The sequence below is a fragment of the Chenopodium album genome, chromosome 9 (genome assembly GCF_948465745.1).
Source record: "Chenopodium album chromosome 9, dcCheAlbu1.1, whole genome shotgun sequence".
Taxonomy (NCBI): Eukaryota; Viridiplantae; Streptophyta; class Magnoliopsida; order Caryophyllales; family Amaranthaceae; genus Chenopodium; species Chenopodium album.
This window is the reverse complement of record NC_137842.1, coordinates 12,671,390-12,689,269: the sequence shown is the minus strand read 5'-3', so window position 1 is coordinate 12,689,269 and position 17,880 is coordinate 12,671,390. Positions and strand designations below refer to the sequence as shown.

The window sequence follows — 17,880 nt, the reverse complement described above, 5'->3', positions numbered from 1 at the left end:
TCCTAAATGGGTGTCTCAAAATGATGTGCCTGTTTCTATTTTTAGTTTTTGTATAATTACCTACATACCCTCACTTAATACCTTTTAATCTACTTAAATACCCTATATGCCCTTTAAATTTGGTGCCCACATGCACTACTTGCACAAACCAACAATTACATTATTGTATTCACAAAAAAACGAAATATATTACTCTTTGTTACTATTCTTAATGTACTTACATGATTATATACATACTTCACTTTCCTTGATTTTTGCAAAATATTAGAAACGGACACATCATTTAGGGATGGAATGAGTAATAAAATACACATGACATAATTGCAAACCCTGAGAATCTGCCTAAGAATCATGACTTGTCTGTTTTTTGATGGGCAAAGAGGTCAACGGCTTGCATTGAGGTGAGCATTTTTTTCAAAGTGAACTACATATAGTCTATTAAAGCAATATTCTTCTCCTGTGAAGTGTGTAGTAAGCACTCAAACGAAGTTGATACACAACTAAATTAACGCCTTTGATCTTTATATTTCCTTCCTATTTTCATTTTCTTACTTCATGCTATGTATTCTTCCGGGGGGGTGGGGGTGGGGGTGAGGTGGGGTCAGAGAAGCATGGGCATCAATAGAAAAGCATCAAAGCCACTATGCAGTACGCAAAAAAGGAACTAACCCTTCAACAATCAAGTTGAGCTTCCCCTTCTGTCCTTCCACATCAGCAATAATTGCTCGTTCAACGGTATCAATACCCTGAAAATATATGTTACTGGTTAAACTAAAGAATCTAATCTTTTTGACATAACATCAAAACAGCAACAGTACCTAAAACAGCAACAGAAAATTCTCTAACCTACCTTGACAACAATAGTGGAGAGCTTATTTTTAAGACGGTGTAGTACAAAATGAGCAGTATGCCTATCACAATCTGGCATGACAGCCAGCTTCACATCATCCAAAACTTTAACATTCTGCAGATAATAATGCATTAAATGCATATCAAAACTATTTAAAACTGAACGAAAAAAATACAGAAGAATTTCTTTTTACCAGTTTGTCATTCTTCCGCTTCGCCAAAGATCTTTCGATATTGTCCTTGACAGTATAGGCATTTATACACAGTCGTAAAGCATTAATTTTTTTCATGTCAAGTTTAACAACGACAGAGGCTCTAATTGAAGTCATAACAAGCTTTATGCTTTTCGCAACCTACAAAACAAAAGAAGATGAAAAGTTATAAGGTAAAAAAAAATTAAAAAAAAAATTAAAAAAAAAATAAAAAAATTAAACAGACACAGAAATTGGACCCACAAAAGGAGACATTGGATGGACTTTGTTACAATGGTATAAATAGCACACCCACCAAGGATGTAGGAGTCGAGAGCTCTTTTGGGCCATGGCAAGGCATTTTAGTAGAGTTGGAAGAGAGGATTAAGAAGCAAACTAAAGCACACAAGGTGTATAGGGATTGTAACATGAGCTTACAGGTCTGTGATCTGTTAAATGCAGAATGTGGTGAATGGAATGCAGAGCTGATCCATAGCTCTTTCACAAGTGATAATAGCAAACTTATCCTAGCTATGCCATTGTCTAATAGAAGACCAGAAGATTCGCTTTTCTGGAATTTTACAAAGGATGGCACATACTCGGTGAAGTCTGGGTATTGGCTTGTGAAGGAGGGGTTTCATAACAATGTGGGAGTTGTGGAAGATGAGGTAGTCAGGAAGAGTATATGGAGTATCGAAGGCCCTCCAAAAATCTGACATTTTCTATGGAGAGCGTGCAAAGGCTTCATGGCTGTAAAGGAGAGGCTTAAATTCCGCCACATTGTGCAAGATAAGTGCTGCCCTAAATGCTATGCGAGAAGTGAGACGGTGATTCACTCGTTGTTTAAATGTTTGTATGCAAAACCAATCTGGGAACACTGTGAGTTTGTGTCTACAATACATGAAGCTCCCTCATCTAATTTCTGTGATAGATGGGTGTGGCTGACATCTAAGTTAGAACGCAATGAATTGCGAACTGCTGCTATTTTAGTGTCGGCTGCTTGGTCTTGCCGCAATAAGAGAGTATATGAGCCTGTTGATGTGAATGCCTTCCAGATTGCTACTGGTATGATTAGAATGTTTGATGAGTATAGGAGCTATTTAGCTAAAGTGGGGGTTGGAAGCACAAACGATGTTGCTACAAACAATAATCTATCCTGGAAGTGTCCTGCTTTTGGTATTTACAAGATCAATGCTGACGCCCATTGCGTGGAAGGAGTTAAGGTGGGTTTGGGTGTGGTGATCTGAGACTGGTAAGGCAAGATTATTCTTGCTGCTATAAGAAGAGCTCATCCAACTACCATTGAGAATGCTGAAGCAATGGCAGTAAGGTTTGGAATTCAACTTGCAAGAAGGTTTGGCTAAGAGATGATTTCAGTGGAGAGTGATGCGTCTAATGTTAAGAAGGACGTGACAAGTGTGAAGCAGAGTTATAATCATACTCAACTGATTATTGATGATATTAAACAAGCTAGCACTTCTTTTAATTTCTTTGACTTATCTTATATTCCTAGAGCATGTAATACCGTTGCTCACCTTGTGGCTAGGTGGGATACGGGTAGAAATGTGGAGTATATTTGTATGAACTCGTTTCCCCAAAGCTTGACAACTTAAGTGGAACTTGACTTGAATAATAATATTGTGCTAAGCGTTTTTTTTTTCTTTTTAAAAAAAAGGAGTATAGGGATTGTTTTTACACCCAAATTTATGATATAGTAAAGGCAGCTCAAACCTACACAGAAGCTCTAGAGCCGCTCTATTGCCTCTAGAAAGCTTTATCCTTATTAAGCACAACAAGGTAGTGGTAGCACGAGAAAAAGCATTTAGAAGGTGACATGAATAACAAAATAATTTACAAGATAGATATTTATTTTTATTCTTTTACAATAAATGCATTTCAAATGAACACCCCCCCCCCTTTTCTTTTTTTTTTCTTTTTTTTTTTGTTCTTTTTGTATATTTCAAAAACTTCTTTCTAAGGATTTTCCTACTAATAGCATAATTTTGGGACAAATTTAACTTTAAATTATTTTCAAATTCTGATTATTTATGTAATAAATGCAAAGTTATTTTATGTTTTCTACTATTTCAAATTGTATTAATTGCACAATAATTATTGCTTTCCACTATCCCAAATTGGATTCCTATTTTCTTTTTTTCGATTCTTTTTTAATATGACATGGGAACATTGCCTGTCTTCAATGTTTTCATTGGTTCTTTCCTCATTTTTTAATATAAACAAAAGAAAGCAAAAGGGAGTAATTTCTAAACATCATTTCTTAAAAAGAATAAAATAGTACACCGTAGATATTTACATACCTGGCCCAACAATGTCTTTTCAATTTGACCCTTTACAGTTTCGGCAATCTCCATTGAAGTATCATTCTCAAGTTTTGCCATGATAATTGGTGTGCTTATCTTTTTGCTTGCATTCATAATTTCTTTGATACGAGGAACTCCAAGGGTAACGTCTACAAAAGTTAAGGATCAAGCCACATACAAAATAAATTAGGTAGCCTTCTTCATCTTCTTTTGCTACGTTTTCAATTTATATGACTTAATTAGCCCTCCGGGGGGGGGGGGGGGGGGGTAGAGGTTAAGATTGAAATTGGGGATTGGGTGAATGGAGAGGATAAAATGAAACTTTCAACAGTGGAAACATACTCATGCTGGCAACCCCAGCAAAATGAAAAGTTTTCAAAGTCATTTGCGTCCCGGGCTCTCCAATACTCTGAGCCCCAATTGCTCCGATAGCAGTTCCAGCTTCAATCCTTTTTAAACGAAGCCGAGAAATGCAAGCATCCAAGAACACCTGCACAATGTTTGACCAATAAGGAAATTAAAAATATATATATTAGAAATGTGTGAACAGAGAAATGTGTGAAGCCAAAACAGCAATATATACCGCAGCTCCTTTTTCGTACTTTAACATTAGTACCAACAACATGGCACTTGAGACATACAGTTACCATACATATTTACACCCAAGTAAAAATAAAATATATGCAAATCTGACAAGCTTAGATGCTACTGTCAATAGCAGGAATTAGGAACAACACCCTGCATGTGTAGTTTTATATGAAGTACGTAATCTGCAAGATTACCAACAGAAGAGTATAAACTTCCTGGTTATTTTTTCCTTGAAAGCTGTAAGCCAACATTCTATGTGAGTTCACCTTGACCATGAGACAGCCATAAATAACAACATAGATTATTGGGTTATGCTACTTTGCTAGATTTCTGGTTTAGCAATGCTATGAATAAAAAGACAATAGATATCAAGGTTACAAGAGACGAGTTTCAGTTGGGTACGTGGTACAAAAACAGATATGCAGAATGCTAACTTGGGTGAATCCGTTGTAATAGGTCTGGTTTCTCTTCAAAAATCTGATAACATATTAACTATATAATGATGTAGTACCTATCTGATGATGAATAAACGAAATATAATGTACATTAAAAAGAAAAAAAATAGATAAAGGTGTAGGTCCTATTAAATTATTACAAAGAAAAAAAGTTAATCGATTGTGGGTCCAAATAAATTATTTAAAGGGAAAAGAGGATAACAGAGTGCGGGGACCGAAATTTAAGCCCAAAAAAATTATTCCATTATTCAATTATCTCATTTCTCTCTCCGCTATCCTCTTGAACGGATCAACCCGTCTTCAACCTTCCCTTATCCACCCTTTTTGAAACTTCACAAAGCTTAAAGCCATTGACAATTTAACAATCTCTAAACCATAAAATAGCAAAAACATAAACTCAAGCTTTGAAATTGGGTGTCATAACTGTCATTTTGGGGTGTGTGCCTTGCTCTAGCGAAAAGTTCTAGGCTTTGAACGCTTGGCAACATAAGGCTTAAATTCTTCTATGATCGGTCTAGATCCAACAAGAGCTAAATCTCTTTGACTCAATGCATGGCCCACTCATGTGGCTCAGCCTTGCATGTCCATGCACCATAGTCAACGATCAAGTGATAGGTTTCTCTAGGTGCCCAAAAGGTGGAAACACTAGTAGGAAAAGAGAACATTTAATGGAATAGGAACTAGTATAACGACCAAAAGAGGAAGGAAGATTATTTGTTTGAAAATTGGTTATAAAGATTGTTTCTATGATGGAAAGACGGAGATACCTTCCTTTGGAACCTCAATGGTTGGCAATTTACTCCAGGTGAAATGAACAATGTAGGGTGTGGGTTACTCGTTATTTTTATCTTCCTCTCATTTGTTGGCTTCAAAGTAGTGATGATTATTGTATTAGAACTTATCAAAATGTTAAGAGAGGTGGATATCTATTTTTTGGAAAAATCTAAGTTACGAAGGTATCCTTGCGATAGAGAACTACATGAGTCAGTGAGTCACTGTGATTTTTAAGACCATAAGTGTCAAAGGTAGAGGATAGTGCAGTAGTTAGGATGATTTCTTGCAATTCTTATTTGGTTCACCATCCTTCGCCAACGAGGTCCCCCACCCCTTCAAGATCTATGGATATGCTCGCCAAAGAAGAAGACCATTGATGGCTATATCACCTGATATGTGTGTGTTATGTCATGCCTACAGTGAGACGTGCTCATTTGACTTTGTTTAGTGCAATGCCAGGTAATATTTGGAGGATGCTCTTTCATGTACAAAGGGAAAAACTAGTTCCAAGTAAAGATTTAGATTTCTTGTATGTTAGCTTTGAAGGCTTTGGAAAGAGCAAATGGGAAGAAGATATGGAGGCAAAATGCTCTTATGGCAATAGTGTGGTGTTTAAGGTTTAAAGCGGAATGCATATTTTTGCAAGGGAGCCACATGATCGCTGATTTGTTGTGTGATAGAATAATTCACTATGATTCTTATTAGTCTAAAGCAACAGAAAATTAAAGAGTTACATGGTTGGGGAATTCGGATGTGATTGGGCTAGTGCATAAGTTTCATGAACAGCTTGTCCTCTGTTATTGTCCTATTGTACATACTGCTGCTATTTGCTCATTTATAAAGAGATTTTTTTTTTTTTTAATAAAAAAAAAATTAATAAAAAATAACTCTGATTAAATTAAAAAAAGTACTACCTGCAGTTGCTGTTCAGAAACATAGCATTTTCTTTCAGATAATTTATTGAAAAAATCTAATAACTTCATCTTGAAGGCACCGGAGCAACCACCACCGGTACTCATATCATAATCTGAAAGCCTCTTATCTATGATTTCAGAGATTACTGTATGAGACAGATTCATATTTCCCCTTGCAGGGCAAGTAGCCTGCACAAAGTAACTTGTTAGATCAAAGTTTCATATCTTAGATGCAACACTGGCTTGACAATCTGGAAAGCTATGAAAAAATTATACCTCCACTTTGAAACGCAAACGCTCAAAATCCAGCGGAAATCCTTCTGCCCCTTCCATTTGAGCCGGATCCATACCATCATCACCATAAAAAAACTGAACAATAGTTCCATTAGAATTTCTTACAGTCATGTCATAATGAACTGCTAGGTCCTCCAGGCATTTCATCAGTCTACGTGACATATAACCAGTGTCAGCAGTTTTCACCTGCAGCGAAGGCCATTTATTACATAAACCACTCATTACATGAATTAATGCTGCCAAAATTGAAACAACTATACATAGTAGACAAAGTAACAAAACTACAGTAAAGGAAGCGGGAAGGATAGATCTAAATCTCATTTACATATTAGATCATAAAATTAATGGTTGGTATTAAATGGGAAAATACAAATTAATCTGCCAGATAAACTAATTTTTGTTAATCTGATGGCATTTTTGTAAATATATTGAAAAAGCAGGGTCATTTATTCAGTACTTTTGGTGAGCTGTCCAATTACTATTTGCTTTTTGCTTTTACTGTTTGGTGAGGAAATTACACATGTACCCCTCAACTAGTACAAGAAAAAACGCATATACCCCTCCACTGGTACTAGTAAACAAAATTTGTTTATCAGGGGAATTGACTGGGTATCCCTCGTATTAAATAACCTTAGACATATACTCCGTATTTACCTAGCAAAATGTGAAAAGTATTTCAATAAAAAATTTCAGAGTACTCTTATTGAACATACTCTGTGATTTAGATTTTGGCCATGGTGTCAAAGAACTTCAAAAACAATGTATTGCCTCAATTTCATCCCAGCTAGTAATATTTAGATCCAGTCAAATTCCCATCATATAAAGTAAACTACGTTTACAAAAGCTACCATTTAACAAGTGTATACATGGAAAAATATGCTCGTATATCCTTTGCAAATTATCATACTATAACCATAAGTTTAATTGACATGATATGGTTTATATGCTGATATTTATCTCATCAAATATTTTAGTATATCTTGAATTGCTTCTGAGATCAGAAGAAACAAAGGGAGGGAAAAAAAAGGAGAGGGGACAATCCTTTATTATAGTAAGGAACTAGTAGTAACATGAACCATGAGGTACTGGCCCATGTTTAGACATTCAACTTTTGTAAACAATTGGACAACAAAATTTTTGCAACGTGATCAAGAGCTATGTCATGGTTGACAGTTTGAAAACTTTCAATTTTGTAAACAGGGTGAAATAATTAGACATGCAAGCTCAAAAATAATACAGTAATCAAAACAAATAACACATTTAGTAGTTTAAACATACAGCTGTATCCACAAGGCCTTCTCTCCCTCCCATAGTATGGAAAAAAAACTCTGTAGCAGTCAAGCCGCTGTAAAAAGAATTAGCCACAAAACCCTTAGCCTGCAGAAATCAGACAATGAATTATTTCTTGGCAAAGGCATGCTCAAATCTACTACGTATTCTCTATTATCCAAACTGTCTTGACTACTTTATTAATATTTTTTATTCCATATTATCTGGCCTTTACCACTGATGACATACTTGCAGTTCTAAATACCAGTACTATAACACATGTTTCTTTTGAACTTGTGCAGTACGTTCAATAGCACTTAAAATTGGTGTAGGAGTAAAACATACAAATACAATCATAGTATACATGCATATGCAAGGGGCAGTCAGCAGAGAAATTATTAATGTATCGGACTAGACCAGTTTCAAACAAGATCCCTCATATGCAACTTTCCAAGACATGCATTTTTGTTTTTATAAAAAATATCACAATTGAAAAAAATCTATCTCAATGTGAACACATTAACCAGCCTATAACATACAGACATACGGCATTGCAGGAGAAGCTTAAACACATATTTCTATAATGCATCTCTGAAATCTATTAACTCCCCATATCAAGAACATGAGGAAATCCTCAGTAACATGTGAGACGTGCGATGCTAAAACCAGATTATAACAGGATTCCATTTTCTCAAAAATCTAATCCCAATGTAACAAATAACCACAAAAGTGATGTTACTTTCCTTGGTGCCCTTTAATAATTTCCTTATCATACAAATAAGTCGCTTAACCAACATCCCAAGCATTATCCAGGCAATACCAAACTGTTTGCTTGATATAATAAGTAGCTCAACCAGCATACCTAGTTGGTCATAGGACCCTAATTTTGTTTCATTATCATATCTGAACTTATCTAATCTTATCTGAACTTATTAGCCTTTATTAGAACTTATTTAAGTTATAAATTAAACTTGGGTAGCCCTAATTAACCCTTATCACAACTAATTTTTCCTGAACTTATTAACCCTTATCTGATCTTATTAACCCTTGTCTGAACTTATTAACCCTGAAATAAGTGGAAATAAGGTGAACATAACAGGGCCTTAATGCACAAAAGAAGCAAAAGGTGATGCTAGATTAAAAAAATGGAGAACATAAAGTTCAATGTTCTCAATCAAAACCCTTGACTGTCAAAGTTCAGATCAATTAAATCCTCCCGTTCATTTTCTCCTGTCGTAATCACAACTCATACCAATGATTCACCCTAGCAATATAGAGTGCAGATGGCCCATAAATCAGATTATCCAACTCCTTCAGCCTGCGTATCATCATAGCTGAAAGCATCCCATATTAACTCTTTATATGAAGGAAAAGTTAAAGCACATTGATATGTTGGCATCTTATCCCAAAAACTTGAGTAGATTGATACAGAAAATGATCCTCTTTTGATTAATGACGTACTTAAATAATATAATTCTTCTATCCTGAAATACAAGTCCCAAATCACCCAAACAATTTTTACCTAAAAAAGTTTCATTTTTCCTTTATTGACGATATAAAAGTAAATTTCCTGATTCTATCATAGTGCAAATTTCAGTAGTTAATAAGGGTGAAAGAGGAGATATTGAGGCTGCAATATAAAACTAGAAACTATTTATGCACATATGATATTAATCCCTCTTTCCCAATATAAAATATCATTTCAATCAAATTTTGTCCCTAAATAAAAGTCTCATTTTACCTTTACCTACTTTTTTATTCACTTTTAATCAACCCACCCCCGCTATCTTCTCTATTTATTCAATTTAAACAAGTATCAAGTGTCATAATTACAAGCATTCAAAATCTATCATTGATGAAAAAAACAAAAAAAAGAGAAGCGATGTCTATATGACAAAAAAATGTTTTCATTTTATCCCAAAACGCGGGTGACTGAATATAAATTTCCAAAATTATATCACAGAGAAAGTCTGAATACAATATCTAAAAAAAAAAGAAATGAATGGAAGACGAATATTGGGTATATATATATGGATTTTTCTACATAGTAACCCTGTGGTATTCACTTTTCTAAGCTATGCCCTCCCCTTTTCAAACTTCTACGCTATAACCTCAAGGTACATTCGGTGATTACGCTGTAATCTTAGCGTTAACCTTCCTTAAAAGGCAAGTGGTGCAATAATTAAAAACAGAGAAAGTATAAAATTTATTAAAAGTACATCAAATAAATTCATCAAGAACAAGATGAAACATACTTCTGGAGTCTTGGAATTTCTAGGAAAGTGTGGTAGACTGCGATCAATGAAGCCATCAGGTGCTCTGCGCCCTCCAACTGCTTGCTGACCTACACATGCAACCATTTGGCTGATATTGATTGGGGAACCTTTTGAACCACATTGTGACATGATTAATGGGCTATTCCTCCAATGTAGCTCTTTCATGCAAACCTAGAAATGTATCCATACAGATTAATTATTTTAATAAAGTTAATAATCGGCAACCAAAGGAAATGAAATATAATATCTAATCAGCTCCTTTATAATAAGATACAAAATGAATGCAATAGTCCTATAAGGTTATAGTCGACCACATTGGGAAGAAAAGAGTAGGCATGGTTCCTGTAGTTTGTTTAGTAAGGATATAAATTTACGTGTTGTGCATTAACTCTGCAAGTGATCAAAAGTCAATGCTTCTGGTTCCCTGACCTTGCAGGTAGACCATCGGGTGCTCTATCTCCCATGTTTATCTTTATTTGAAGGATTGTATTGCCATTGCCCTTAAACTTTCCAAACCTGAAGATAATGCCTTATCCTAGTTCAGTCCTTTGCATGTGCTCGCCTCTCCCTGAAGCTTAAATGGACTCGAAGAGGATATATGCTAACTCATTAGTTAGAAGTATTCACTCTGTTTCGTAATAATTGCAACACTTTCCTTTTACATTCCCTACATAATAATTGCAACACTTTTCTTTTACATTCCCTACATAATAATTGCAACACTTTCTTATTTAGTAAGGACTCACTACTACTCCATCCGTGTTTAATAAGTGAAACGTATTGACTTTTTGCACTATTCATCTAATTCATTTTGACCAATGTTTATGATTTATACATTAGAGTAAATATAGTCTAGTGAGTACTTATTGGAATCGTCTCAATGAATAGTTTATTAATGTTCACTTGTTATAATTTTTACTTATTAATAATCAAAGTATTATCAGTCAAAGTTTTGCATTGCCGTATGTGCACAAGAAAAACGTTTCATTTATTTAAACATGGAGAGAAGGAGGGAGTATTAATTTATTTCTCTCTCCTACAAACCCCACTTACACGACTTTTATATTAGTTTCTCTATCCTTTTAACAGTTAACATCCCCACTAACTATACTTCACATTATAAAACTCCCCACCACCATGTAAATTTCCTACAACTTTGTGCAATGCCATGTATTGTTCTAATTACAAAGGGGTAGTATTAATGATACATTTTAGTGGACAAAAGTCGTTACCTTTCCTGCTATTTCACGAATTTCATTCAACACTTGAGTTATTTTTGCCTCTAGAGTTTGGGATGCATCACATCCGGGCATGCAAGCCAGCTCTCCCTCGTTGAAGGATTTTATTAACTCATCACATGTTTTATATCCCTTGACTATATCAGAGTGTTTTTGTTCAGCCAATTCTTTCCCTGGTTGAACATCATCAATGCCAATTGAAAACCCGTGATTACCAATCCATCTAGCACTGCAAAAATGAAATAAAAATAAATTAAATTAAATTATATATTAAGAAGGTAACCACAATTTAAACATTCTCATCTCCAACATCTAGGAAGGGTTCCAAGCATACAAAAAACACACTGAATTGAAACTCATGAAGACTATAAGAAACAAGATAAAAGATATTCTGGAAAAGCTAGAGCGCACGACATCATATCCAGTAGAACAGTTAGCACAGTAGCCACCTTACATGACCACCAAGTAGGCAAGTAGTCAATTAAGAAGTACAAAAGCGACAAAACAAATTCATTAGCTGAACATCATAAGTCTAGCTTGAGACTTCTCACCCGATAAATGCTAGTTCTTCTGTCAATAAAACATATTTTAAACATAGAGTGTCACATGCACTACAGCATTAAGATCATATGAACATCAAGTATGGTAACTTGAAATATATTTGTGAAGTGATTAAAGTCATTTATCCCGAAGGAGAACCATGTAAACAGAAATACAACAGGAGAATAAAGAGAGACAGTTGATGAATAAGATATAAACAGTTAAGCTAACCCTCTAAAAGAAATTAGAATACCCCCCCCCCCAACCCTAAAAGTTGATCTCTTACTCTCTTAGTGAGGGATAGCTCAAGTGGTTAGAGTTTCCTTCCCAATTTCAGGAGATCCTGAGATCGATTCTCACCCCCGCCATTGTGGCTCTCTAAACACCAAAAAAAAAAAAAAAAAAAAAAAAAAAAAAAAAAAAAAAAAAAAAAAACTTTGATTACAAGATTACAAATATAGATCTTTTTATGATTATTTCCTCTAGCCCTCCAGGAACTTCAAGGTTATATATTAAGATTATAAATCAAACATCATGTCAATGAATCAAGTCTAGTCAAGGCTGGAAGACCCAAATTACAACCAAAGATACTAGACTTGGGTTCATCCTATTGACATAACCAAGTTCAAACATCTGAACTAGAGTTAGCACGTTCACCTAAATGTTCTAAATATTAGGAATTGAGAAAAATTAGAGTTTGGCACATCAAGTTAAGGGACTTTCTATCATCATCATAAACAAGTCCAGTAACTATTGCAGAACTCATGTTGGTTTTTTAGTCTAAGTTTGAGCATGTGGAGTAACATAAAGTCAATATTGTATTGAAGGTAGCTTATTAGTTTCCGATTTCCCGCATAATCTCTTACTTAAAAATTTTCTTTAAGGATATAGATTACAATACCAAGATGTTACGAATAGTGTCAAAAATCAAAATATAAAATTAGTTTAACTATTGGTAGCTTATTAGTTTAATTAACTCGTGTTGGTTTTTTAGTCTAAGTTTGAGCATGTGAAGTAACATAAAGTCAATATTTTATTGGTAGCTTATTAGGTTCTGATTTCCCGTATAGTTTTTTATTTAAAATATTCTTAATGGATATAGATTACAATAGATTACAACATGTTTAAACTAACCTAAATTTGTTGATAACTATCTAATGAAATATGTTAATAAAATTTAATAGTTGCATTAATTAATCTTTCAATGAATAAATATATGATAAGATCAATTTTTTTTTTTTATTTATAAGAAAATTACATACGCATCTTATAATAATAAATCATTAATGATATCCAAAAGTTACTTGCTTTCATATGCGTAGTAAATCTTTTAATTTATCTTTTTTTTCCTAACATATATTACTATGTAATTATTGGTGGAGATAGATACTAAAATGTTATTTAAGTTAGAATAATTTTTAGTCACTAAATCTTATCTTGTGTTCTGTAAAGTTGTAGCTCCATATTACTTTTACCATAGTATGGCTATATGATATACGTATAAGTAACACATGAATATAGATACTTGACACATCAAATAATGGAATAATATTCTAGTTGAATGTATATGGAATAAATATAATGGCCAAATAGGAAGGAATATATAAACTCATTACAAGTTTAACTCACATTTGAAATAGCGTACCAACTTTGCCAAAATCATAACAGAATTTTCTTGACCTGAAATAAAGCAAAAGAATATGCACTAGCAACATTGTTGAGCATTTACCTCAGTTTTGCTAATCGATTCATGCAAGCAGCAGCAGCATGCGCATTATAGTCTCGAACAAGGACAGAGAAAAGCCCAACTTTATTGCCATTTCCTGCATTAGTTTAAAATCAATCTTTAGAGTCATCAAGTACTTGCAATGTCATATCTAGCAACTCTGTTATTCCTCCAAAAACCAGGATCGTCCATGTATATTGAAGCCAATAAGCTAGCTTCAGAATAAAATAGCCATCCAATTTTTAAGTGGCAATATAAATCATCAAAACTCAACTTCTTAGACGCTTGTATTACCCTTCTAAAAAAATTTAATAGCAAACAAGTTATAGAATATGGCATCATCTTCTTAAGGATTTATTCTTTCCACATCCAAAAGCCTTGTGTGAACTTAGTTTCCCATATATGAGCTCATCTGAACTTATTGTCTTATTTTCCCTTATGAAGCCTTACATGAACTTATTGGCCTTTATCTCAATTTAGTTGTGAATTGAGCTTGGGTAAGGGTAACCCTTATTAAAGGGTTCATAACCTATTGGCCCCTTTTTAAGTATGCCTTAAACTTTTAAGCATTTAGTTAGGAACGGAGAAAGGTTAGGGATTTTTTGTATGTAAAAACGCTAGATCTGAATATATTGATGGTTTTGTTCAAAATTCATTAATAAAAGTTATGATTGAAAGCAAGAATAATTTTTCATACTGAAGCAATAAATTTATTAAATATTCACAGCTGGAACTCTTTTAAACTCTACATTTTAAACTTTTATTGAAAAGAAAACAGAAAATAGTATCAAATGCCATTATCAAAGCCAAATTTCTTAATCACTCTGATGTACAATTGCTACATGGAGTGATTTTCAATCAGCTTTGGGTCTCAAATATTAAAATTACCATTTACCACCACAAGACATTTGTAAGTTCCCCGTTGAGAGGCCTTGAGACTTTTTTGTTCTTTTCTAGTGTATATATATATATATATATATATCCCTCCTACTACCCTCTGTAGCTCTCAACTATTTTGTTTAACTAATTAAAATCCTAAAGTTCTTATTTGATAGATAATTATAGCTTTGCGTTTTAAATATATAAATAACTAGAAAAAAAAAAGGGAGGGGGGAGGGGGGAGGGGGGAAGTGAGGGGAGCTAATAATCATTAAATACAAACTAAAGGAAAGGGCATCTAGTCAAAGAACTATATAATCTTTATCAATCATAAACAATCACCTTAATATGATAGTTTATTTTTCCTTCACACGTATTACATCTAAACACTCTTATTCTTAGTCCTCATAGTCCAAAAGTAGGACAAGGAAATCCTATTTCCCTAAGATGATATAAATTGTACTAGCTTAGTTTCACAATGATCTTAACATTTGCCATTTACAGAAACTAAGACAAAGGAGAGAGGGTGTGTGTGAGCAAGTAAGCGGTTTAAGAATAAGGCACATAGAGTATGGTGAATTCACGGAAATTTAAAATTGTTGTGGGACACAGCATAAGATAGTATATGGATGTGGAAAAATAGAACATGTTAACTGTGAAACGGAGGTAAGATATGATGATAAATACATAAATAAATAATCCAATAGCAAAGTTTAAAGCTGACCTAAGGTAGTTTTTCCTAGTTGCCCAGACATTAGTTCACTGTTGCGGAAGTAAACAAAACCATCGTTCGGACACATGGTTTCCTCCTTACAGTACAAAGTCATTCTATCTTCAATTTTGCGATATATCTTCTCTTTCACCATAAGATTTACAAAGACTTTCAATTGTGCATTTGGACGTAATAGAACATTAAATAATTGTTTACCCGTCCAAAGCTCAACTGGCTACAAAACAACAAAGGCGGTTAAGTCACTAAGCAATACCAAAGAAATGAAAGTTGCATCACATAATACTAGTAAGCTCCATCAATGCTCAAACACATCATTGTTCCATATAATATTCTACCTTCTCTACTTACAAAATATTATTTTTCCAGAAGAAAACGCTATTTGGATTCTCGTTCGTTAATTAGCCACAACCCACCCCCGCCAGCACCCAAAAAAGAAAAAAGAATATTAATAACTCCAACTTCCCTTTCACATCAAGCACCTATGTAGCATACTCAACACTCGCACACAGTGTTATGACACCGAGACTCTTCCCTTTGGGCCAAAGTCAGACAAAGTTTTTGTAAAATGGTTATTTCAAACACTTAATTTTGTGCGCAACACTTCTAAACTAGTCTAACCAACATTTTACAAAAATGCATTCGACGTGACCTCTCTGATTGATTAAATCATTTATTTAGTTTGGGGAGCCTCACAAACCCTGTTATTGCAGACATGCTAAATAATTTTCCAGCTAGGGGGTTGTGGTAAGGAATTTAATTCTCCTTTTTATATTATTATAACCATACTTAGTACGTAGATCTCTATATGCTTGTCCTCAAATCTTAGCCACCTAGACAAGGTAAGTGGTTTAAAGCTATCTGGGATAAAAACAGTGCACCTACCTTGCATCAATTTAGGGATACCCTATGAGGGGTATTTCACGCGGTTGTTCCACCATACATGGTACATTCAGCATGTGTATATTATACTACTGTTGATTTTTTCAGATTATTCTTTGTAATCTAAGTATTAATGAAATTTTTATCTAAAGAGCACAAGGGGTTACAAGGTATGGTTGTGATAGTAACAAAAAATGCAGCCCCCATTGTATAGCTTCAGCAAGTATCAATCTTCAAGGTGGAGAAAAACAAATGAAAATGATTTACTGCTCTCAGTCATAATAAGAATCAATCAAATTCATCAAATGCAGAAATGAAAAGCAAAACAACAACAATCAAAGCCTTAATCCCAAAGATGGGTCAGCTACATGGTCCAAAAAACTTCTTCATGTCCTTTTAAACTTCTTCCATGTAAGTGTTATATTTTATCTTTCCTTGCCTCTTCTGAGATCTCCTTAATCTAACCCTCTAATTTCCTTACGAGCACGTCTTTCAATCTCCATCTAACATGCCCAAACCAACACAATCAGCTCCCCCTTATTTTTTATTCTCAATCTCCACAACTCCAAATTTTTACCTAACATCTTCATTTCAAATTCCATCCTTTAAGGTGATCCCACACATCCATCTCAAAATCTGCATCTCTACTACATCTTCTTAATATGATATGTGCTATGAAGCTACTAATAGGTGGATGTCCAAAAAAAAAAAAACTCCCATCTACACCTTTTAGTTTCCTAGGGCAGATGGACAGCAATGCAAGTGATGAACCATCACCAAAAACCGACCCACTCCATCACCGCCTGTCATTCGCTTATTTCGGGATTTCATCCATTATTTATAATTACGTGGATTAGACAACTAGGTTTCCATTTAAACTTCCATCCTACAGATTTGAAAATTACATTTTGGAATTCTACTTCAACATAAACATGTCTTGTTTTCCAATAAGCAACATAATCTAGGAAAATTTGTAATTATTAATCCCAACTTTGGGCTATTTACTTTCATTAATCCCAACTATCGATTATTTTATAATAATCCCAACTTTAGGGGGTGTTTTCTTTTATTAGGTCAAATGACCAGTGACCTGTTAAAAGTTTTTTTTTTATTTTTTTCCTTAAATGCCACATGTCGCAATTTCATTAGTAAAAAAAATTAGAAAAAAAATTAAAAAAACAAAACCCAACCACCTTCATCCCACGCAGCCCCACCACCTCCTCCCTAAAAGCCACCGAAAACCACCATCTCCCTCCCCAACCCCACCGAAAACCACCATATCCTTCCCTCTAAACCACCCGCAACCTCAACCCCTTCCCCTAGAACCACTCGCAGCCCCACCCCCCTTCGCCGAAAAAGCCCCGCAAGCTACTATTTTCACACCTACCTTCACCCGAAACCACCGCAACTCTACTCCCCTTCGCCAAAAACACCAAATCCCTATATCCAATCCCTCGAATACACCTCACCCGTTCGTTTTCAAGGTGGTTTTGGACTTTCGGGTGCTGAAACCATCACATCCTTGATTTTTGGTGGGTTCTAGCTTTCAAGCGGCGCGACAGAGGTTGGGTTCTTGGTGGTGCTAAGGGAGGATATCGGTTTCTGGTAGGATAGGGAGAAGGTGGTTTCGGGTGAGGGTGGTGTTGGCGGTGGGTGTGGCTGACTAGTTTAATTATTTTTATTTTTTTAAAACTTTGTTTTTTATTTTTTTTAATTTTTTGGACAAATTAAGTGTTGACACGTATCCAATAACGCCTGGTATAACAAGTGATTGACTTTCATTGACTGGTTTTGGCATGATGAAAGAAAATGCCCCCCAAAGTTGGGATTATTTAAAAATAATCGATAGTTAAGATTAATGAAAGTAAATGGCCAAAAGTTGGGATTAATAATTACAAATTTTCCCATAATCTATGGGTAAAGCTACTATAAAACAGTTGTATAAACTTTTGAT

The 17,880-nt window shown here is 34.5% G+C and overlaps 1 protein-coding gene across 3 annotated transcripts in view; it reads right to left on the bottom strand.

The window, feature by feature from the left end:
* The window catches only part of LOC145558402 (DNA-directed RNA polymerase III subunit 1-like), a 39,561-nt gene that overhangs the window by 9,919 nt on the left and 11,762 nt on the right, over positions 1 to 17,880 (bottom strand). For all 3 annotated transcript variants that reach the window (XM_081619632.1, XM_081619633.1, XM_081619631.1), the window contains exons 14-25: positions 15,039 to 15,261; positions 13,439 to 13,532; positions 11,164 to 11,398; positions 9,911 to 10,102; positions 7,665 to 7,763; positions 6,369 to 6,572; positions 6,093 to 6,281; positions 3,704 to 3,851; positions 3,359 to 3,510; positions 1,044 to 1,202; positions 851 to 964; positions 670 to 746 (exon numbers count right to left, since the gene is read on the bottom strand). In XM_081619632.1, coding sequence (XP_081475758.1) covers positions 670 to 746; positions 851 to 964; positions 1,044 to 1,202; positions 3,359 to 3,510; positions 3,704 to 3,851; positions 6,093 to 6,281; positions 6,369 to 6,572; positions 7,665 to 7,763; positions 9,911 to 10,102; positions 11,164 to 11,398; positions 13,439 to 13,532; positions 15,039 to 15,261 — 1,886 coding nt within the window. The remainder of the gene's footprint in view (positions 1 to 669; positions 747 to 850; positions 965 to 1,043; positions 1,203 to 3,358; positions 3,511 to 3,703; positions 3,852 to 6,092; positions 6,282 to 6,368; positions 6,573 to 7,664; positions 7,764 to 9,910; positions 10,103 to 11,163; positions 11,399 to 13,438; positions 13,533 to 15,038; positions 15,262 to 17,880) is intronic.